Below are 22,466 nucleotides of genomic sequence, written 5' to 3'. Positions count from 1 at the left end.
TCGTTATATTTTCTCTCCCTCAGAGACTCCTTCAGCAGGATGAGCCTTCGCAAAATGGATATCTAAACGAGTTAAAAACCAAAATTAAAAAAAGCACTTACAATTAAGGTTTTGAAAAGAGAGAGCCTTGCTATCAGCGCTGGGAATCAAAGAAGTTTTATTGTGAAATAAAACTCGGACTTCATCCTGGACATCCCACACACCTCTTCCTCCATCAAAGTGTTCAGTGGCCAAAAAAATCATTTTGAATTGTCAAATGTAGACTTATCGATGTTTGAAAAAAATCATGAAAGTGGTATCCAGAGTATTGGTGATAAGCTGTAAACTTACCTGTTTTTTAAGGCATTTTTATGACTCAAAGGTACACTAAACGCATTTACCTTATTTATAGCATTACCTAATGTTAAATTTATTTACTTTTAGTTCATATATTTAATTTATATTAGGACCATACGCAAATGCATTTTTGAAGTTTTTAATGTAGTGATGATGGTTATTTTGATGGTACTATTAAATATGTGAATGTTTACACTTTAATTCCTGTGCATTGGACTTCAGAGCTTGCCATCCTTGGGAAAAAGTTTCAGAGTAAGGTAAGTCTTAACCCTAATGCTTCTTAACCAAGTGGTAATATTTTATTTTTTACTTATTCTATCCTTTCTCCATTGTAACTCTGAATACGAATTGCTGCAAAGAAAAGTAATTCTGTCTGTCACCATCAGAAGAACTAAGGCTTGCCTTGTTCCCACTTCACCTCTGCCAGTACCAGTGAAGGCGAGTTTCAGCATGACAATGGTGTGGTATATGGCTGTTTCCACCAGCTAGGGAGTCCAAACACAGCCCAGTAACCCCATCATACTTTAAATGTACAATTCGGTTTAGCAGCTTACAACTAGGCTGCTCCTTCTGGCCCTCTTTCAAATTAAAAACTAATTCATGGGGGGTGAAAGGTGGGAAAATAAGGACAAAAATGATAAAACAATTTCACTGAGTTAACAGGGGCATTCCTCACATTGTTATTTATATGAAGCAAAAAAAAGTCTTTTCTAAGGCAGTTATTTTGGTGGCTAAGACAGCACTTCAAGGAAACAGAGTTGGAGCTGACTGCATTACTCCTAAATCTAGTCCTTCGTCTTTTCCTCTATAGTGAACAAGGTCGCTTGGAAAAAAGGGTACGTGATTAAACACGAGCTTACTCACTCTACATGAATACCTAAATATACATACATAAACATGTATTTATGTATATATAGGTTAAACAAATAGATAAAAGTACTGCTGTAAGCATATATGTAATCATACAAGAAAATATATATGCTTTTTAGCCAGGAGCCTTTAAGGTTGCAATCACACTGCACATCGCCAGTTCCAAATCGTAAGTTTGACCTTTCCAGTCTAAATACCTTTCATATTGATTTCTGCTGTGCCCATCCCCAAGGTGCTGTTTCTTTGGGTCCCCCCTTTCTGTTTGAGCTCCTGTAGCGGCAGCAAGCACCCACCTTTCTGCCACAGTAGTGAGGTCTTTTTTTGTTCTTGTCGCACTTGGTTATTTCTGGCTGCCCATCACACTCTTGCTCCTGAGCAGGGCTGGAAGGGCACCAGGGCTTGGAGCCCCAGCGGGACAGGGGCAGAGGCTCTGCAGCCCGCAGCGGGTGCCAGGAGGAAGGGGAAGCAGCACTGATGATTCTCGTTTTCTCCCATGCTCTTTTTTTTTTCCCAACAGCTGCGTAGTGGTGGTGCTCTTCTCAGCTTACGGGTCTTTGAGTGTTTCCCTTGATCACGTCATCCTGAACTAGGTCTGTGGTACGGGTTGTAACACCAAAAGGTCAGCATGGAAGTTCCGATGTGAAGAAAAACTATTCCTCTAACCTAATCCTTTTTTTTTTTTTTTTTTTCCTTTCCTTGCCCTCATTTCAAAAGCTCATTGCAGAGCATGGAGATGTTAAGAAGGTGTTGAAGGTAGCAGGGGAGTTGGGGACTCTCATAATGGAAGATATTAGGGAGTAAGGTCACTTTGCAAGAGATTGCTAGGAATATGTACAAATAGATTGGGGGGAGGTTGGAATCCCAGTACCATGAAAGAACAAAACCTTAATTCACTGGAGTACTTATAGATAATTTTCTGGCTGAAGTAACGATATGTTTTAATACAAACTGTGGACAACTGTCCCTTGCTAGCACTGTCTAACCCCCCTTCAGCATAAATCCGCATGGCCTATCAGTACAGCCAGCTCAGCAATTATGTAAAACTCGAGTGTTGTATCAGTGAAGGCTAAAATTGAGCAGTCACTCTTTGTTTTCAGTTACAGCAAACCAGGGGTCACGTGTAGTGCAAGACATCGGCTACTGCGGTGTATTACTAGTTCAGGAAGGGCAGCGAGTGCTTTATTTGAATAAACCTCAAAACAAGGAAAAAAAAAAAACATGAAAGAACATTTTATATATCCTCATGCCATGGGACTGGTTTTACTGCAGCATATTCCAGCTGGTGACATTTTGCCTTCAAGCGCTTACACAGGCCAGTCCTCTCAAGCCGTACGGTACGATGGAAGGCAGCCGGGTCTGTCTTTGTTGGCACTGTAGCCACTATTCCACTATTTTGCTGTATATAACCCTATTTTGTTTCCACGGAACATTTCCTGTTCCTATAACTGGGTAAGAAAAAGATGTCCTGGGTCAAGTGTGGAAAATAAAACTTTTTCTGCAGGCTGAAATTCAGCAAACTCCCTAAAAAAAAAAAAAAAAAAAGCATTCTGATGTGATTTGGCTATCCTTGCAAGGTAAGATTACAATTATTTTGGGTGATTTTTTTTTTTTTTTTTTTAAAGTGTAAGTACTTCTTGTTTTGGACAGTGAAATTACTTAGTACGATTACAATGTTTTGGTATCTCATTGAATTCGTAATTCAAGATTTTTCTCCTCTGCAGAAATTATTAGACAGCTGTTCAGCATGAGGTTATAGGCAGCTCCAAGGGTAGTCCAGCTTTTTTTATACTTTCATAGTGAAAGTACAGGTTTTCTTAGCTGAAGCATGTTTTACCTATTGCAATCGAGGCCTGTACAAAAACCAGCAGTCCATCAGATCATGAAAAATACACCAAATATATTTTCATGACTTATCTCAGTGTTTATTACATTATAATAAAAGATTAAAAGATTGTTAAAAAAAAAAAAAAGGGAGAATAAACAGGTACAGGTTTCTAGGGCTTTTCTTATAAATAATTAATATTTGAAAAAGCTTAAACATGTTCTGAAAAATAGGGTGTGCTTACATGCTGGGTATCTTTCCTTGTCTGTCTGTGCAGCAGCACTTCACGTCATGTCATCTGCACTCTGACAGCAGAGCTTGGTGTATGCCATGCCATGTATTTCAAATTCTGATTGATTGCAGTTTACAGGACGCTGCTCAACATTTTAGAATCTAATAGATGAGTTTGGATTTTAATCTCTAGTATTTAAATGTCAAACATTTGTTTTTACAATAATCATAGTTTTCCTTTTCCATTGCCTCCAAACCTTACTGTAGTCATCAAGTCCTGTGGCGTTAGGATGTGGTACAAGACAGTTAAAAACACAAAATGCTGCTACTTTAGAGCGCTCTCATCTTCCCTTTCAAGGTGGATCATTTCCCAACCATTCTGTAACCGTGCCCAACCACTCCCACTTCCCCCTTTTTCCTCTCCAAAGACAAAGTCTGACTTAGTCATCTCTGATGCATATCATATTTTTTTTTATTTCATATATACATTCTCAACAAAGCATCAAGCCAAATGCTTTCGTTTGCTCACCTTCCAGTGAGCTCGAAGTACAAATTAACTGTTATAAGATCACCACTAAATTCCAAATCCACCCAAACAGATATGCATATTAGAGGGCTTTACTCTTAAGAAGTACAAAAGTATTTTAATTACACTACACGCTCCCTGTTTTGAAGTATTAATCACACCTATTTACACTTATGCCCATTTAACACCTATGCAACAAGATGTAAATTAGAACATCAAACATTTCTATTAAGTTCAGCTCCTTCCAATACACTAAACAAAGCTGTAAGCCCCTTTTCTTGTGCTTTGGGATGCACTGAGCGGTATAGGACTGGGTAAGGAGAATGGCATCAGCAAACCACGTCGATTACTCAAAGACTATATATGAAGTATTACTTCGCAAGTTACAAAAATACACAACTTCTGATGAAATCTGCTAGTTAATATACATTTACTCCAGAATATGAATACAAATAACTTTTATTAAAAAAAAGCTAATAATACAAGAGGCATGTCTGAGAACTAGAGCTGTGTTAAAACCACTACCGTGTATTGTAGGCATCATTCAGGAACTATACAAATCGGTATTCCTAAAAGATAATATCGCTATTCAGCATAAAAGTTACTATGTGAGTTAAGTTCTAGGGCATGGTTTATTAATTCAAGTTGAGCCACTTACACAGAACGCAAAGACCAGAAAATTTATGATCCAGTAGCTTCAAAAAAACAAACTTCTGTTTCTTCCAGGTAGTCCTGATGCAAATCAGGCAATAGGTGTATGCAAATCCTTAATATTTACAGTCAAAATACAGTATCACTCTACAATTTTCTTATAAAACAGTAAGTAAGGAGTTGACGTAGATGACGATGTCGGAGAAAGAGAATTCAGAAAGTCCTTTTCCTCTGTGACCTTCACTTCAGAGTCATCAAAAAGCAACCACTTTCCTTCATACTCTTTCAGGCTCTGCAATACGTACAAAGCTTTGTTTTCTAGTCCGCTGAAGGCAACCCCGTTCTGATCGCTGTGCTCCGTACTGCACTCCACGCTTCCGTTAGTATTGCTAGACTCCGGGTTTCTGTTTTCGGTAACTATATTAAGAAACTTCTCAGCGTTAGCTGGTTTGTTATTGTACAAGTCACAGTCAGACTTGCTCTTCTGTCCCCCCAGAAGTCCCACAGCTTCCATGTTCTTTTTGTTCAGAACTTTCCCTGGCTGTGCATTCCCGTTGACTCTAAAAGAGACTTCGCCGTCATCGTAGTCTTCGGCGACAGTTCGCGCTTCCTCCTCGTTCAGTGGTTCTGGCTTAATCATTTCGTACATTTGGTCAGTGATGAAGTTTCCCTTGTCTATCTCTAGGCTGTTAAGATCTGTGATTTTGACAGAGGCTGTGTAGTGTCCACTGCTAATTGTAATGCCACTGTGCATTACCACGGCAAATAATCCGTAGGTGTCGTTAGTTGGCTTCGTGCTCCATTCTTCTAGCGACAATTTGAGAGGCGTCAGCAGGGGAGTGTTTATCTTGGACAGCCCACCATAGCAATCAAACCTTCAGAAGAAAAACAAAGTTAGACATCTTGCCCCCTCAGCACACAATAAATCCTGCTTTAAAAGGCCCACAGACTGAGCCTGTATTCTTGTTCTTCTATTAGTAACATAGAGATATGAACGAGAGACAGAGCGATACAAATGTGAAAAGCTGCTGCTTACTTTTTTCTACTTGCTTATCATGAGCATCTGCCCCAGGCACCCATTCAATAAAGAGATTTTTGCAGGTATGCGTACTGGTAAGTCTTACAGCCTAATAGCCGTGTATTTTAACTAAGGGACTTCCCTTTTCAGAAGCTGATGCCTCCTTACTTGAAGTAAGCTTTAAATAGTGACAAAAAGGAGTTTTTAATTGTTATCATTCATGCTTCTGTGATTATACTTCCACTTCTTTACAGACATCAACCTGCTTACCAGCTTTGATAAGCTTTAGCATCCAAGGTACAGAGTAAGCAGGGTTTTTTCCTTAAAGGTTTTGAAAAAATCACTTGCTAAATGTCACTCAAAGAAACTGAATTTTTACTATAGTAGGCAGTTTTTCTCAGATCACCTTAATGCCCTGCAGTGTATTGCCAATGGTATGCGAAGGACAGTTATCTAAGGATAATTAAGCAACTTTCTTTTTGCTAGGGATTGTTCATTAACTGTCCTATCTTAGTTTCTTTATGCAATTATCTCACTGATTCACTTTGGAAAAGCGTCTGGCATTTCCATAAACACACAGCATCTCGCTCTCAGCTCAAACTTCACTCATTGTAAATTCCTAAGTCCTTTCACTGAGGATCTTCTATAGAGTTTGGACAGAATTCTAAGGAGTTTAGAAAGAAAAAAAAGAGTCGGGATTTAATCAGCTCTTTTGCATATTAGCCTCTCTGAATCATTCAGCTTTTACATGATTTACATACTGCATAGCCAATATAATTAACCCCTTTATTTAACAATATCTCCTGGTGTCCCAGGAGATTTCAGTGATGTTTCAGTCTTAGTCAAACATTAGGGTGTTGTAGGGAAAAGCAGTGCAGAACACAAACTCTGCAAAACATGGGCATCAAAGAGCCAACTACTGTTATTCACCTTTACTTTTCCCATAATAAAGGCTCATAATTACTTTTAATCCAATGGAAATGTAAACAGACAACAGTATAGGCATAATTGGAGTTAACAGAATATTGCTTTGGTTCTACTGGGTTTAGTTTTGATCCTGCTCTACTTTTAAATGTGTTGCTGATGTTCCCAGCCATAAACCTTCATAAGCGCAAACACACTCACACATACACAGGTGCCCTCAGTCACTCACGTGTACTCAACTCCAACCTCGGCACATTTTAGACCTAGGTTTATAGTGAACATTTGACTGCACCAAAAGAAAAACAGCAGATCATCAGAAATAAATCTTAAATTTTCTGGAAATCCCTATTGTTAGCCAGAAAGAGATACTCAGAAAGTGCTTACTGACAGTCTAAGATCAGAAATGCAGTCCCACTCAAGCACACTATGACAATCATATTAAAATAAAACATTAAAAAACAGGCTCTACCTTTTTTTCTGAATGAGATCCAGCATCAGAAAGATTTGGAGAGGAGGGAATAAGAGAGGAAATCTTTTCCTATTAGCTTTTTGTTCTTCTTAATGATAATCTGAAGACAGAAAAATTGCATGCCAAGTACTCTGCCTCCTCTGACTGCTGCACAGTAGTTCATACACAACAAACCTGACTTCTGCAGTTCTATTTCTGAGGCATAAATTCGTGGAACTTTACCCACTGTACTGATTTAATACCTCAAGTTATTATAGACCTTAAAGGCTTAAGCTATTTTACTGCAACTCTTCTGACACATAAAACATTAAATAAGCCAAGTAAGGATTCTCCAGGGCATAGGCACTGCTTTCACTAACTAGCAAATGTGACAGTTACAAAACCTCAGAATAAGACTTCATTAAAACCAGTAAGTCACCTGCTCTTACCTGATACCATTTCACCTGTCAAATACCTCAATTTTCTCTTAGATGCCAGTTGTGCATCGTGGACAGGCTGAATGAGATGTTACCAGGTGCACGGTTCACTGAATAGCTTCCTCATCTGAGCGCGGGGCTGTTTACCCCCCTGACCCAGTACTTCCTCTCCCCACCCTTGCCAAACAGCATTACTCAGCCCCAGGCTAGTAGATGTTCACACTGGCTGCTTTATTTTTAAAAGCCACTTTGCAGGCCAGTCTAAAAAAGATGGAGCAAAGCCCTCCTAACTTCAAATATTTATTTACAGTACCACTGCTTTCTGCTTTATTTTTCTTCACTTATTAAACTCAGCTGTCAGAAAACTCAGTAGAGCATGACTGAGAAGCAGACGAGATTTCAAAGATTTTATTGGAGCTAGGAGAACAGTGATAGGAACATTCTCAGTTTAAGCGTCTTAGTTAAAGCAGCAAAACCATCTGGTACTACTTTTAAGGACAAATTACGGCAGTCTTGTCCATGGAGAACAAGTTTTTTTTGTTGTTGTTTTTGTTTTTTTACAATAAATATTACAAGTTAATTGAACTGGGGGAAGCTCCATCAAAGCTTGTAGTGCAAAACACGCCGTAGTAACAGCAACTCCAGCTACTGTAGGGGAAGCCAGCACTTTATTTACTAGCCTTGGCTCTCTTGGCTCTTTCCCCATTTGACTTGCAGATGCGTGTTATTACTCCAAATCAGTATGTTTAGCAGTGACATGGTTTTGTCCAAGATAAAAAGTCCAAGCCAAAAACCGAGAAGCGATCCTCCACGCAGTTTGGTTCATCACTGCCTCCAGGACTACGTTCGATTTTTCCACTTCTACTTCCTCAACCTCTGGCTGCTAGAGCTTGGCAGAAAACACAGGACACATTCAAAGGGCACAGGAGGAAGACCACAAGAGGCTGGATTCACTCTGACCTGGGTACAGGTCTTAGTATTTTTGGAGCAAGGACCTGAAGAGTGCCAGGACAGAAGAGGTAAGTGACTCAGCAGACAGCAGGTTAGCCTGTAAGCTGCAAGTGCTTCCTCACAGAAACAGAGAGGTAGCAGAGGTAGGCACAAGCTGAAGATAACGTCCAGGTTCTCTCTCTCAGGTTGTGTTTTTGAATAACCTCTAATGATAATGATTCCACCTCACATCAAAGGCTATCCAGTAACATTACAGTTGTCAGAAGAAATGTTAGCAGACTTACAAAGAGGAAGTTTTTTCCTTTCCACTCAAATCAGAAAGTTAATACTCCTAACAACAAGCACTAAAAATTGAGGGTGAGAACTCCACTTTCAAAAAAATCTTAGTAAACTACTAGTAAAAAAAATATCTAATACAATCCCTGAAAATAGTTCTTCACCAATGGGATTTATACTGACCTCAGTTATCAGTTCACAGCGTGTCCTGTGACAAGTCACTCCACTCATACTTTGTGTCTAGTGCCAAAGGTCCTACCCACTTCCAGTGGTGACACAATGGTTAGAAAATGCCACTGAAGGCTTCGTGTGTTAATTTCCTGCCGTCAGGATGACTCTGAAGGTCTACAGCCAACCTACAGGGAATGGCTAAGCACCAGGAAGTTGGTGCATAAAAAGCCAAGCCAATTGGTGCCTAAATAATGTACTGTAGGTCACAAAGGAGCTCTGTTAAGGCTCAGAACAAAGCCGTGCCACCAGAACACTCAGTTTATGCAGGGTTATAAACCAGGCAGGCTGCAGCAGCGCAGTGTGCTTGGCTCTCTCAAGCAGATGCCATCGGGGGGATGCTCAACCAGCACGTTTCTCTTCTGTTGCAGCATCCAGCAAAGTTAACGCAGAGCGCAAAAGCTACGTTTTAGTGAGTACTGGAAAAAGCTGAAGGAAAGATCAAGTCTGCAAGTGTTATTGAAATCATCTATCACTCAAAAATGCAAATCAGTCGTATTAACAATTTTCTAAAGGGTCTAGGGGAATATCGTACAGTTAAAAGTTCTCATTTCTCATTATTTGAATCTCACTGGAGCTACTGCAAAATGCTGTGCCGTAAGTTGTCACGGCACTGTTTTATTTGTGTATCCTATTGCAGGGATATAATCATGTCTCTCACCCTAAAGGAAATCTCTAAACTCCTCAGTATGAATAATGGTAGAAAAAACAAGGATTTTCATATTATATAACAAATTAATTGCTTGGCAGTTGAACATGAATGCCATTGATCTATTCCTTTAAAATAGAGCATTAGCAATTTGTCTGTAGTGTGTTAGCTCTTCAAAGTGTTGATCTAAGCCCTCCCCTCCCAGTTTTAGTACTGCTGTTCAGTTAAAGACCACAGCACCGCTAGCTGTGAGCGTAGCATTCGGTTTTGTTCTCATCACTTGTTCTGCTGAAGTACTTAAAAATGCCTCTAAGCTCTCACACACAGGTGATGTTAAAAGAAGCATGGGGATATCGAGCTGTTCTAAGCATAGCGGTAAAGCTTTTTGGCAAGAAGCCTCCTAAGAGTCTTTTTTCCTGAGGATAAATTTTTGTCACTGCTTCTAACAATAAAAAGCCCTTACGAAGCTAAGTCAGTGAGACACAGCCCCTAATTTCAATCTAGAAACTTGCTTTTGGAGAATTTAAGGCATTTTCATCTCCTCTGATAAGATTTCCCTTTCAACAGCACTGTTTCATAACATAGCGAATCAGCATACTCACTCTATGCCACTAGCAGCAAAGCACTTCAAATGAATTGTTATAACTTCAGGCATTTTATCAAATAAAAGACTGCGTTCTGCTTCTGTGTAATGATGGCAGTTCTCGCAGAAATATTTATCCTCTCCCACAATCCTTTCCACTGATGCAAACTGCGAAATTGCCCACTTAAGAGTCTTCATTTCTGTTTTTGGCTCTGGAGAAACTGAAAAGAGAATCATTACATTCATACACACATGGTTATTTGTATTTCCAATGCATCCCATCAGAAAAAACAAAAAAACAAAACAAAACAAAAAACTACCAAGAACACTGTGAAGAATACCCAATGTGTGAAATAGAAAACGTATTCCAATCTTTGAATCATTTCAGGAAATTATGCAGCCACCAATCAATGGATGCTCTTACTTGAAACATACACACACATATAAACACCACCACGTACACACACTGAACATGGAAGCACTTCAGCAAAACAGGGTGGACAAAAATAGTTAAAGTTGCTCTGAACTAAGTCAATGAGCACTAAAAATGATTTATTTAAAATTCTGAAATTCACAGTGTCTTGCTGCCATGCTGACTGCTTACTTTTGAGAGTAGGTAAAAGTCAGGCACGGCTCGCTACCAGCTGTGGCTCACACCAGAGGACTAACGTTCCCAAATGTAAAGCACACAGTACTAAGGTAACAACAAAAATGTTCTCTAAAAATAATATAAAAATCGATTTTTAAAGCAAGATTCATTTATTATAAGAAAAATAAAGAAAAGATTTCTTCTGCTTAATCTTGCATTTATAAGAATCTTACCACGGAAGAAAGGACAGACCCAAATCAAAGAAAATACTCATTTATAAGCAGGAAAATATGTACACGAGTGAAGGACTGTAAGCAGCCTGTTATACGTTAAGATCTGAGGCGATTTTAATAGTGTCTGGATCCGTCTACATTAACTTTAGACTTTGTAAACACAACGCTGATAATCAGGACAAGAGATAACAGAACAGCCTCTAATTTTAACCAGCACAAACAAGGGACAGATACGGCACTGTCAAGGAACAACGCCTTCCTCAATGGCTGTCTGAAGCAGAAACAAACCACAACCCTTTTCGGTAATTACTTACTTTCAGAACTTTCTTCAGTTTTAGAAAGTTCATCTTCTTGCACTGGAACGCTGATGTCCTGGAAGTCTTCTCTTCTTTCAGTGAAGCACTCGCACTCCAAGCATCTTGTTCTCAGTACTAACTGGCCCTGGAACAATTTCTCCACTAGTTCAAAAACAGCCAGCTCCGTACCTAGAGAGAGTACATGCCACACAACTTACTTAGGCGTGCTTTGTTCAACAGACACTACAGAACCTGGCGACTCTTTGTGGATAAAAAATATCACAGTGTCAGATATGTGGTGCCTCAGGGATTCTACAGAGGAGTAATGTAAAAAAAAAAAAAAAAAAAAAACTGCTTATCACATGAGTTTTCACAGTATCACTACCTACTACTGAACAGGAAGCCTCTTTCTCTTTGCTCTCAAACTTTTAAGTTCTAAGATTAGATCCTTCTTTTATAGTTGAAGTTTCACTTGTCACATTCTAGACAGTGTTTGCCATCAGTGCACTCACTACCTTCTTTGTACGGACCGTCAGCCTCCTCAAGGAGCATCACACTTGTATTATTGCCTGCTTTGTATTTGGTCTCACTTCCTCTCCTCCAATATTTACCTGGATTAGTTGGCCAATTTTAGTCAAATCTGATGAAGAAATGAGGATCTTGAAAGATTCTGCATTCCTTCAGATGTTTTCATAAAAATTGGTGGTTAGATCAGAAAAAAAGCTCCACATTAGTGACTACTAACGCATACTGTGCCCCTTCCCTCAACAGTTACCTTGTTCTGCTGACACTCAAAATTCACACCTGCCAGCCAATTTGCATATGTCCTGAGGCTTTCCTAGTTCCTGGGAAGGCTGAAAATATGGAAGGACTAAAGAACAGGAAGGGAAGGTGAGAATATTGCTTGTAAGGGCTTAGGACACACACCCATTGCCTGCGGGGTTTCATTCTGTTTTCTTTATGTTTCGAATTCACTTCCTATTTCTATAGATGACAAATGTTAGTGGGAATATAAACCCAGTAATATGTTTTTTTATAAATATATATATAAAATATATATATATATTGAATAACGATTACATGACATTAGTGAAAGGCCTATTTAGATCTAAGCTAAACAAGCCAGGGCATAAAACAAAAATTACAAGTGTATAAAACAATTTCAAAAACATCTTTTTCAATTTTTGAGAGTGTAATTCTGTATTTAGAGAGCTCTGCTCGCAGTGCAGTCTGAATGTTGACTTCCAATGCACAGTAATTCCCTTATCATTCTAATTTTAAGCCCATACACTTGTTCACCAACCTTCCTTTTTTGGTTCTTTTTCAGTTCCTTTTTCATTATGGCTTTCCACAGGAAATGCTGGTTCATGACCCTCTTCTTTAATGTTATTGCCATTTTCACTCTTTCCAGAAGACTCTTCAAGCTCACAGTCATCGTATTCTTTCGCTGGGTCTTTGGATCCCAAATTTGTTGTCAACTTTCCCAGACTATAAAATTTGGACAGAATACTGGGTTGTTTGCACGAAGATTTTAACCAGTTTAACCGAAGTCGTGACTTCTTCTGTGTGGGCTTCGCACTCTCGTTTTCAGTGGAGCACTTGGCAATGGCATCGGTCTGATTTTCGAGCTTTTCTCCCGTTGCTTTCCTCTTCGACCTGGTTTGTCTTTGATTTTCTTCTGCTGCAATTTGTTCTTTCGATACTTTGGATTTTTTCTTTGCGTTGCCACCTTCGGCATCACTTTTTCTTTTCCCGTTCCCTTTGAGCAGCTTGTCTTCGGCCACCTCTCCCACAGGGCCACTCGGCTCACTGTCCTCCTCCTCGGCAGAGTTGCCAATTCCGTTGCTCTCAACATTTTCATCAAGTTTTTCCTCCAGTTTAGCTGCGGGCTCTTCCAAAGGGAGTTTGTTCAATTCTTCCTTCTTCAGTAGCTGACACGTTTCTTGGATGTTACCTAGGATACACTGCAGAACCTCCTGGGCATCGTGCTGCAAGTAGCCTTCATACATAGGGTTGAGCTCTCTATTAAAGGCAAAGGTAAAGGAGCAAAGGGATGAAGAGCAGATTACCAGCTAGCTAACATGACCAGATACTTAAATTAGAGAAGTTTCGCTACAAAAGCAGGGGAGGATCCCCTCCAGGCCTAGAAAGAAGTCATCTCTCACAGATTCCCATGGGAAGGTAGCCACAGCCTCATGCCAAAGAGCACTTAAACACACGTTACATTCAGCTGCGGCCTCGCAGTGCTACTTCCCAGGACAACAACAGTACTTACATACTTCAGGCTAGCCACTGCTTTAAATCCACTGTGGGACTGAAATCACGTTCTTACAGAAACAAAATTTACTTCCAAACTTATGATACCATACAGGTAACAATAAACACAAACCTCCCCTTTGAAAGGTAGGAAAACTTCCTTCCTACAACCACGTAATGAGGCCCCAGATTTAAGATCCTCTACCCCCCACGTCCCTATCGCTGTACCGTACAATCACAGCCACCTCCAAACTTGAGGCGAAAATTCGGACAGTGTTTAAAACAACCTGTACCTAAGGGTATTGAGTAGCCTTCGTGGCTGAGTAGCGAGTTCATCCGTGTATTTCTCCGGGTTTAAGAGAAAGCTGGCTTGAAGCTGCTCAATGGAAAGAATCAGGGAGTGCAGGCTGCAGATCAGCTCATAACTTGCCAGGGGATCTTCTTTACAATTTCCCTGCAATAACAATGTAAAAGGAGTAAAATACTTGCAGTTTTGTCTGTAACAAGCAGTTAAACTTTTTCTCCTGTCCCCACTTAGTTTTCTAACAAACATGACAGATTTTCTGTCCTGTATGCGAAATGAGTAAGCTTAGGTCAATGTACTGCTCTTCTGCCAGTAGAAAAGAAACCCTGAGCACTGCCAAGTCTGAACACAAGTTCAAAACTTCTCAAGCTTATTTTTACCTGAACTAGCCCGATACTTCAAAACTTTTTACAAACAGAAGGAAACAGCTCTATTTTCAGTACTGCCCTGGCACATAGCCTCACCCGCACAAATACAAGTAAAGGAACACGGAGGGAGATATGTTACCTTGTCTGCTTTTTGCTCGCCTTCTTCTTTCAAAGATTCTTTCTTCTTTGAAATGATGTTGTATAAATGCTTTACTCCAGTTTTAAAGCCAGGACAAAAATATAACACCTAAAAGCAACAGTTTAAAACAAAATAATAACTGGTGAGCTAAGTTATTTGACATCACACGTCCATGCTTACAATCCAACTAGCTTTGCATCTCCCAAGGCTGCTGCACAGCACGCAAAGATTTGGGATTATTCAGGGCAGGGACATGGCTCAAGTATTTAAACTGACAAATTAATTATTCAAGGCAATCCATGGTACACACCACTTCCTGCACTGTCCTCTTTTTTTTCTTTTCCCTAACTGTAATTAGATTCCCTGTATGCAACACCCAGATATCTTCCATACAATGTCAAACTAAGAATCTCATCTAAACCAAAACAAAAGGATCTTTTTGAGGCCCCGTGACATGCTCTTACCTGAAGGATGCTGTTCAGGTAACAAGTGTTACCGAGATTATTCAGGCCCACAAAAGGCAACATGTTGTCTTTCCTCTCGCAGCTGACAAGTGACGGAGGCTGTGCTGCAGGAACAACCTGGTCACTATAAAACAGTGCAAACAGAATCAATGACTAATAAGAACAAATAAAAACGGTGTCAAAGCATTTCCGAGAATGCCCACATGGCTATTCTAAGTACTCAGAGACAGGCCAACTCAACCGTAACCCTTCTTTCTAGTAACCTACTCAAAAAGAGGCAGGTTTACAAGGCGAGTGTGCCTGCCAATTATCCCAACGCCCACCTCTCAAGAAGTGGAGTGATTTAGGGAATCAGCAAAGTTCTCTGAACAATACTTCTGCGTGTTTTTTGTTCATTCCTAGGGCAGCACCAAGACAAGTGCGATGGGTCTAGCTCACATTTTCCCTTACTGCCCTTCACTCCAGATTCTTATCATTCATTGCTGGGAGCACAACTTGAGAATAAATACAGAAGGGGTAAAAAAAAAATAACAAAAAACCTGGCGCATTACACATAGCGATGTGTATAGCATAGAGATGTGCTATCCTGATACACCAGACCCACATCTCGAAGCCTCCAGCAGGTTGATAGTGATGAGGCAACTTTTCTTCCTCCCATCCCACATCCCCGCGAGCTGCAGGGAGGCGAGTGGATGAATTCACCCACAGCAGCGAGCAGCACGCTCGGCGCTTGTGCTCCCAGCATAAGGGACCTTTAATATTTGGTGTTCTTTCAGCAGAATTCATTTTGTAAAAAGTTTGATAGCTAAAATAAAGTTAATAAAGGAAACCGCCTTCTGTCGAGGTAACCCAGGGGAACTTCGTGCCTGCACCTCCCGAGGCAGCCCCCCCCACACACACACACACACGGTGTCCCCACGTACACGTCTCCTCCCCGCGGCTCGGGGCTGCTCCCGCCGCCGTCCTGCGGCTCGGCGAAGTCCAGCGCCCGCTTGGCCTCCTTCTTCTGGAACAGCTTCAGCGACAGCCGGCTCCGCTTCGACGGGCTGCCCCGCGGCGCCGCCCCGCTCTCGCTGGGGAGCACCCCGGGCATCTTCCCGGACGGGAAACGCCGCCTGAGGCGAGCGGGGAAGGGGGGGGGGGCGGCGTCAGGCCCAGACCGAGCCCGACACCGACCCCTCAGCCCCCTCAGCCGCGTCCCTCACGGCCCCCTCAGCCCCTCGGCCCCGGCCCCGCCGCCCCCGTGGCCCTCCCCCGGCGCTCACCGCTACATGGCCGCCCCGCCCGGCCCGGCCCGGCCCGTCCCGGCCCCGCCGCCCGTCGCTATGGAGACCGCGGGCCCCGGCCTTGCCGCCCGCCCCGCCACGGGAAACTTGGCGCGTTTGCCTTGCCGCCAGGACCCCCGCCCGCCGCGCTCCTCGCGCCCAGCCGCCGCGGGCTGCCCGCGTCAAACGCCGGAGGAGGAGGAGAGGTGGGAGCACGCTGGAAGCGCGGAGACATAGAGGAGGGTGGAATCCGTCCGCTCGCTGTATGAGGGAGGCGAGGAGATGCCCCAGCGAGCGCTCTGCCGGTGGTACCGGCGCCGAAACGCTGTCTCCGCCATCAGGCAGTGTGCAGGGCAGCCCGCGGGGTCCTGCCTGAGCGCGCGCGGGCGCTGGTAAAGGCCTGGCCGAGGCCCGGGACTCGCGCCGGGGGAACAGGAAGGGGGGGGGGGAGGAGCGGCTGGGCCGAACCATTCCGTACAGACACCCCCGCCCCCCCCTCCGGAGGGGGAAGTGGATTGGTCCAGGGGAAGCCCCGCCCCTTCCCGCCTCAGCCAATCACGGCGGGAGGCGCCGTGAGGCGGCGGCCGGTCCGCAGCGCCCCCCCGCGGCTGGTTGAGGGAGGGGGCGGGAGGCAGCTGCCGCCCTGAGGGGAAGCCCGGGGGGGACGCGCGTGGTGCGGGCGTTTTAATAAAAAATAATTAAACTGTTAATAAAAAAACTGTTCCCAAGCAGTGCACGAAACGAGCACCTGCACTACACAGAACCGCCTTGCTCAGCCAGGAATCTGTTCGTGGCTCCACTTGCTGATGAGCTCTCGCCCATACATCCATTGCCACTCGCACGCTTCACAAATTTGTGAGAATTGGTCCATATTTACGCCTCATAAGGCCGGTTCCTCACAGCTCTTCTCTCGTGGGACTTAGCGTGAGATGGGAGAATTGTGGTGGCGATGTCACCACAGTAAATGTTCCTTACGAAGCATAAATTGGCTATATTAGGTCTGTAGGCTACAACGCCGTGGAATTGAATATTGACCCAAAATGTCAGAAATCTTACAAAGGTTCACTTTTTTGTCTGAGAACTGAGGGGTTCTGTGTGGCAGGTGTAGTTTTTAGGCGCTGGTGTTACCAGTCGCATTATGAGAAAAGCCTGGTAAGGCAGGACACTTCTTTGTTGGGATCACACCCATGACTCACAGGAAAACTTTGGTTAAATAAATAAATAAATAAAATCTAATTATTCACTAAGATATTTTACCCAATTAGTCTCATAACTGACTTTCAGCCATACCCAGGCACTGGCCTTAGATCCACACCATTTTCCAAAAGGTCTCAGTGCTGGCCCCGTCCTCGCCGTGTGCCTGTGTTTTACTCCCCCCCTCAGGCAGCTCCCCGGGGGCTCACCTTTATGTCTTTGGGTTTCCTGCACAGCAATGGATAACTTTGCAATTTGCTGTGGCAGATGTGGAAGTGATGGAACAAAATTGGAAGCCTGCCTCTTAGACGAAAGAGTGTTTTTTATGGCAGTTTAATTTTGAAAAGTTCTTTGCGATCTTTTTGGATTTTTTTTTTTTACCTCACTACATGAATTAATTATTATTGTAGATCAATATCCTTAAATATACGTTTGAATCATGGCAGAAACAATAGATACTCTGACAGTCATGCACACACAAGCTACACATATTTGGCTATCCCTTACAGGGCAAAATACACTCATATACCTGCACACGGACAGGCCCATCACCTGAGGAACCAAGGTTCAGAGGCTCAAGGTAGATATTGAGCTAAAAACTTACTTATCTGTCCAGTAGGACTGACAAAGCCTCAAAGCTGGCCAGATAGAGAGCTCCCAGTGGAAGTCAAATGGATTTTGCATTTGTCCGAGTGCCTCAGGGGTCTGGGGTCTGCTGCCCTGCCCTGCACCCGTGGGCAGATCCCGTATGGGTTCTGTTGACCCCACCAGCTCATGGACACCCAGCTCTGGAGAGGTTCTCTCATATGAGACAAGAAGTCTTAGGAAGTCTTGTCCATGTGGGTGGTGCCCCAAAGCCACGTAACTGCTTGGTTCCTTAATACCACGTTTCATTAAATCTGCCTCATGCTGCCCATTTGAGCGGCAAGCTGAGCAGCCCCTTCAGCAGGAGCTGGGAGCTGTTGGGCAATTAGGACCGTGGTAGTAACAGGGCCGTGCAACTGGGACCAGGTGAAATCTGTCGGTGTTTGGACCTTGAATCAATCCTGGGCTGGAGTAAACTCCAAGGGCAGGAGTCGGTCGTTCCAGGCAGCCTTGGGTTTGATATGACAGCGCTCCTGGCACATCCCTGTCAAATGGCATGACCGAAGTGGTTTCTTACTTATTTGTATTGCATTTCAATAAAAGTCTACCCTGTCAAGTGCGTGGTTTGCTGTCTGCTTTAACAAACATGATACAAGACCATTTACGTGATGTGCAGCCTGGTAGATCTCAGGGGCAGGTCTCCTCCTGAATGCATTGGACTTTTTCTACTGGTAATTTCACCTGATCATTTATAAACCTTCTCCTGCCCTAAATAATTTCTCTCCTTTAACATGCTTGTAAACTGCTAGCTAATTCCCCATCATCATTATTTTGACCAAACCAAACATAATTTTTAATCTTTACTTTTAAGTCAGTTATGTTTTCTAAAGTCAATATAATTAAAAGAGATATTTTGGATGAATTACCTTTAAGTTCCCCTCACTGTTCACAATACAAAGAGCGTATTTTTAAATTAAACTTTATATTCATTAAAACATTAATTACTATTGATTTTAGTGCATTTAATTTTAATTCTATGACATCAAATGATGATTTGAGGTCAGTGCAGTTGCAGCATTTTAGGATTTGCTTCTTTAATCTCCTTATTTATTTTTCAACCATGAAAAAGGACAGGGAAATGATCAGATGGTTCTTGAGTAGGAATCGGGAAGATGAAGAGAGATGTCGCGGAGATGAGTTTTTTTCTGGGGGAAAGCCAAGGACAAGAAATCAAGGACACAGCAGAGGCAGGCTACCCACACCAGGTGATCAGACCGACTACAACACCACCACTCTTAGGAGAAACCTCCTCTTCGCCAGCCTTTCGCACAAATTTCTATGCACCCTCTTAATGTATGGCTCGCTGTCACCAGTTAATGCAGGGAAGTCTCTCCAGCGGGGTGCTGTTCTGTTCAAATGTAAGGAAATTGGTTTCTTTTCTGTATCTCTCCAGAAATAGAGCAACACCTAATTAAATATTTATGGCGGCTTAGCAAGCTCAATAAAGGAGCTGTTGTCCAGAGGCTCTGCAGCTCAGGCTTCTTACAGTGAAGGAGTGTTTCGAACGGGGCCCGACGAGGGAGCAGGTGCAAGAGGCAGTAATTGCGTGTGTACGGTCCTGAGATGCTCACATGGGCAAGATTGAATTATGTCTAGCGCTATTGACTTCACAGCCGTGTGTTATAAAAATGACCACGCTGGGAGACGAGAAATCTCCACGGACACAGCCCAAAATAACCAGGTGAAATGCCTGGAAAGAACAGATTCCCAGGGGATGGGATTCGGGGGACTCTTGGAGGAAGGCTCCCTTACAAAGCACTGTCCCCTGCAGGGGAAAAGCCCCACGACCTCGAGTTGTTGCTGAGCTACATAAATTAGAGGTCTGGCATCTCCTGGGGACCTCAGAGCAGGAAGATCTGAAACCTGCCCTTGTCTGCCCAGCAGTCACAATCACAAAATCTATTTCATTCTTGAGGAATACAACTCTTAGATAAATGCCCTATGGCTGGAAAAATACAAAACCATTCACAAGAATGAGAATACTGACCAGAAAATACCATGTGGGTGCACATGGGAACAATCTGACTGCTGTAGAAACACAGAGCCTTTGAAAGAGGAGACTCACCAGAGTTTTGCCCCGTTTGCAGTAACTCAGGAGGTCCATTTTTTGTGGCTTGGTGTCCGCAGGAGCAGAGCTGCCATCTCATCCTGGCCATGGGATGTTCTCCACCAGATCTGGCTGATGCTGAGGGCAGAGCCACTTGCACAGGGCACCAGCACCAGGAGGGAGGCAGGGGTTACACCAGCTCCAGTCCCTTCTTTTTAAAACCTAGCCAGAAAGTTTGACCTGAGTGTGGCCAGCTGTTGCCTAACGAGCTTCAGATTAGGCACCCTTAAAGATACAGACTTTAGGAAACGCAGGAAATCATAAATCAGAACTTGCCACAGTTCTGTAAACTCCACGGTAAAGCCTGCAGCGAGCTCCTGTTCGTTTCAGCTGCCAAACGGAGAACTTGAGCCACTGGAGAACTGGAGCCTTGAGCCACAAAACATCAGCTTTTCAGTACACAAACTTCAGCTTTTCAGTAGTGTGCTCCTCCGTGCTGCAGTTTGTTGTTGCTGAGATCAGGATCCATTGCTCCTGACAGCACAGACAGCACACAGCCACACAGCCACAGCTCTCGTTTCTCTCTCTCTTAGGAGAAAACACAGTTGGATGAGATCTGTGAACCCCCTCAAGTTGCACGTGCATCTATTACACCTAAGAAAATAACAATGATGACACCCATAGCATCGAGATAAAGCAGGTTAGGTCATAATAACACACATGCGGGGTTCTGTGCACTGAAAATCTGCCAAACACGAGAGGGTTTTGTGAGCAGGTCGCAGACAGATCCCCTCGCCTTGAGTCTTCCTGAATGCCAAGTCCTGTACTGCAGGAAAGAAAAAAAAAAAATATGTTCTATAAGCAGTCTCATTGCATTGTTAGGGGTATTTCCCCCATCTTTTGTCTGCCCAGGCATATTTTATTTCACAACTTGCAGCCTGCTGAGCTGAGGAATGTAACATCTGGCTCCACAGCTCCGCTGGCAGCAGAGGTGCAGCTCTCCGTTATGGGCAGGAATAGAAACGAGAAGCCAGGTGCTGTATTTGCAACCCATCATTAAAACAGCATCAAAATAAAATCTCTCCTTGTCTCTTTTTGTGTAAACTGGGATATCATTTCCCTGGGAAGCCGAAGCAGGAGGCAGTAAGCCCTGCCGAACACAAAGCCGAGCCTTCTTGCACCATCTGCTGGCTGCAGCTCCGCGCACGGAGCCACCTCCACCAGATGCCATCGCTCGTCTCAAAGCCGGGTGGTGTGTCCACATGTGGAGGTGTGAGACATCAGGGGGAGATGGTTTGTTTGTAAAAAAGCAAACTTCAGGCACTCAGTTTGCAAAGAACCATTTCTGCAGTTTGTAAGGAAACCACAAAAGGCCCTCCATGAACCTCGCACGGCCACACCACGGAGGGAACCGCAGGGGTGGGATGCAGTGATGCTCGTTGGGCTCCTTGCCCTTCGCCGATACTTCGGGTACATGAAAACGCAACACAGCCGGTGTCACTGCCAAAGACACCGTGCTTGAGGTGAGATGAAGCACCCCGGTACAAGAGGAACTTTATTAAAGTATTTGTGATGGGAAGGGACGTGGGAACAGCTCGGTGGTGATGACATGGGCTCAATGACATGGGCTCGTGTGTCATCCTTCAGGGTGGAGGGTGGAAGTGCAGGGGGTGGGAGGAAATACTCTTATGGGAAAATGACCCCCAAGCCTCCTGGCATCCAACTGATGTGGTCTCTTTCACCTGAAGAGTGCAACACACGTGAAGCTGGATTGGCTTCACCCCAATTTACCCTCATTTTAGTGCAGAAACATGAAACACCATCACTCCCTAAGAGATAAGCAGCGTTCAGAGATTCAGGCTGATGGAAAAGAGGAACAGAAAACAACCATAAAAGTAGATTTATGAAAAAAAAAATAAATAAAGAAATCATTGTATTTTACAAGATGCATGTTTAACAGAAATAAAAATTTCCATTTCCCTAAGTAGATTTGGGGTCTGCAGATGGATGTTTTCCAGCTGCACTGATGCTGACCATGCTCTGTGCAATGCCTTTTATTGGCTGTGCTTGCAAAGACAAAGCAATTTCTTTTAGGGCTGCAGCAAATTGATTTGACAGGCAGGCTCACATGTTTTGGTTTGAACATCATAAGAGTCACCCATGTGCTGTGAGGAAAAGAAGCCTTCTCCATCCCTGCCTGGGGATCAGCAGACGTGCACAGCTCAGCACCGGGCTGTTGGCGTTTGATGGAGCACGAGGTTGGTTCCTGGTGGCTTCACCTTCTCCTCCCAGCTGCAGAGGTCACAGCTGCCCACCGAGCTTTTTCCCCCGCATCCAGCTTGCTCCCAAATGGAGCCACCTCGCTAGGTTAAGAGCGATAGGCCTGTAGCACCGAGATCCTTCTTGCAGCAGCCTTTTGCCCCTTTGCCCCAACCAAAAAGTGCCCGTGGAAGCCCATGGCCATGCCAAATGGGTGAATGTGGATTTAGCATCGCAGACCGTAAAAGGCAGAGCTCGTGCTGTGAGGGGGAGCAGTCTGCATTTTTGCTACAAAAATGGATGTTGGCACAAGTGCCGCGTGCTATAGAACTGAGATTTGGGGCTGCCTTGCCAAGAGGGCGCGATCACATCAGCCCCTGTTCCCGTTGTTACAGAGTGTGGAAGCCGCATGGAGAAAAGCCCTTCCTCCCAGCCTCAGCCCGCTCCTGTCCGCCTG

At 43.6% G+C, this 22,466-nt stretch overlaps 2 protein-coding genes across 8 annotated transcripts in view; one reads left to right on the top strand and one right to left on the bottom strand.

Moving 5' to 3' along the window:
- The window catches only part of DOCK7 (dedicator of cytokinesis 7), a 97,850-nt gene extending 97,313 nt beyond the window's left edge, over window positions 1-537 (top strand). For all 6 annotated transcript variants that reach the window (XM_084528589.1, XM_084528588.1, XM_084528597.1 and 3 more), the window contains one exon: window positions 24-537. In XM_084528589.1, the coding sequence (XP_084384715.1) occupies window positions 24-66 (43 nt within the window). In that variant the 3' untranslated portion in view covers window positions 67-537. The remainder of the gene's footprint in view (window positions 1-23) is intronic.
- Window positions 538-3,710: 3,173 nt separating this feature from the next.
- USP1 (ubiquitin specific peptidase 1) lies at window positions 3,711-19,879 on the bottom strand. Of its 2 annotated transcripts, none has more exons than XM_084528600.1 (9): window positions 19,769-19,879; window positions 15,523-15,714; window positions 14,600-14,723; window positions 14,136-14,243; window positions 13,618-13,778; window positions 12,372-13,090; window positions 11,087-11,257; window positions 9,970-10,171; window positions 3,711-5,311 (listed from the first exon to the last, which is right to left on the bottom strand). In XM_084528600.1, the coding sequence occupies exons 2-9, from the start codon at window positions 15,690-15,692 to the stop codon at window positions 4,579-4,581; spliced, it is 2,388 nt and encodes a 795-aa protein (XP_084384726.1). In that variant the 5' UTR covers window positions 15,693-15,714; window positions 19,769-19,879; the 3' UTR covers window positions 3,711-4,578. The 2 variants fall into 2 exon arrangements, with proteins under 2 accessions (XP_084384726.1, XP_084384725.1); XM_084528599.1 differs by lacking the exon at window positions 19,769-19,879 and adding an exon at window positions 15,865-16,177.
- Between the last annotated feature and the right edge of the window lie 2,587 nt (window positions 19,880-22,466).

Source organism: Aythya ferina (genome assembly GCF_964211825.1).
Source record: "Aythya ferina genome assembly, chromosome: 8".
Taxonomy (NCBI): Eukaryota; Metazoa; Chordata; class Aves; order Anseriformes; family Anatidae; genus Aythya; species Aythya ferina.
Note: the sequence above shows the minus strand (reverse complement) of the source record. Positions and strands in the feature narration are given on the sequence as shown.

Coding starts and splice junctions, on each gene's coding strand:
- USP1 (XM_084528600.1), bottom strand. CDS start 15,692: ATGCCCGGGGTGCTCCCCAGCGAGAGCGGGGCGGCGCCGCGGGGCAGC. Junction 14,724..15,522: donor GAGCCGCGGGGAGGAGACGT/GTACGTGGGGAC, acceptor ACTGTTTTATAG/TGACCAGGTTGTTCCTGCAG. Junction 14,244..14,599: donor ACCTGAACAGCATCCTTCAG/GTAAGAGCATGT, acceptor TGTTGCTTTTAG/GTGTTATATTTTTGTCCTGG.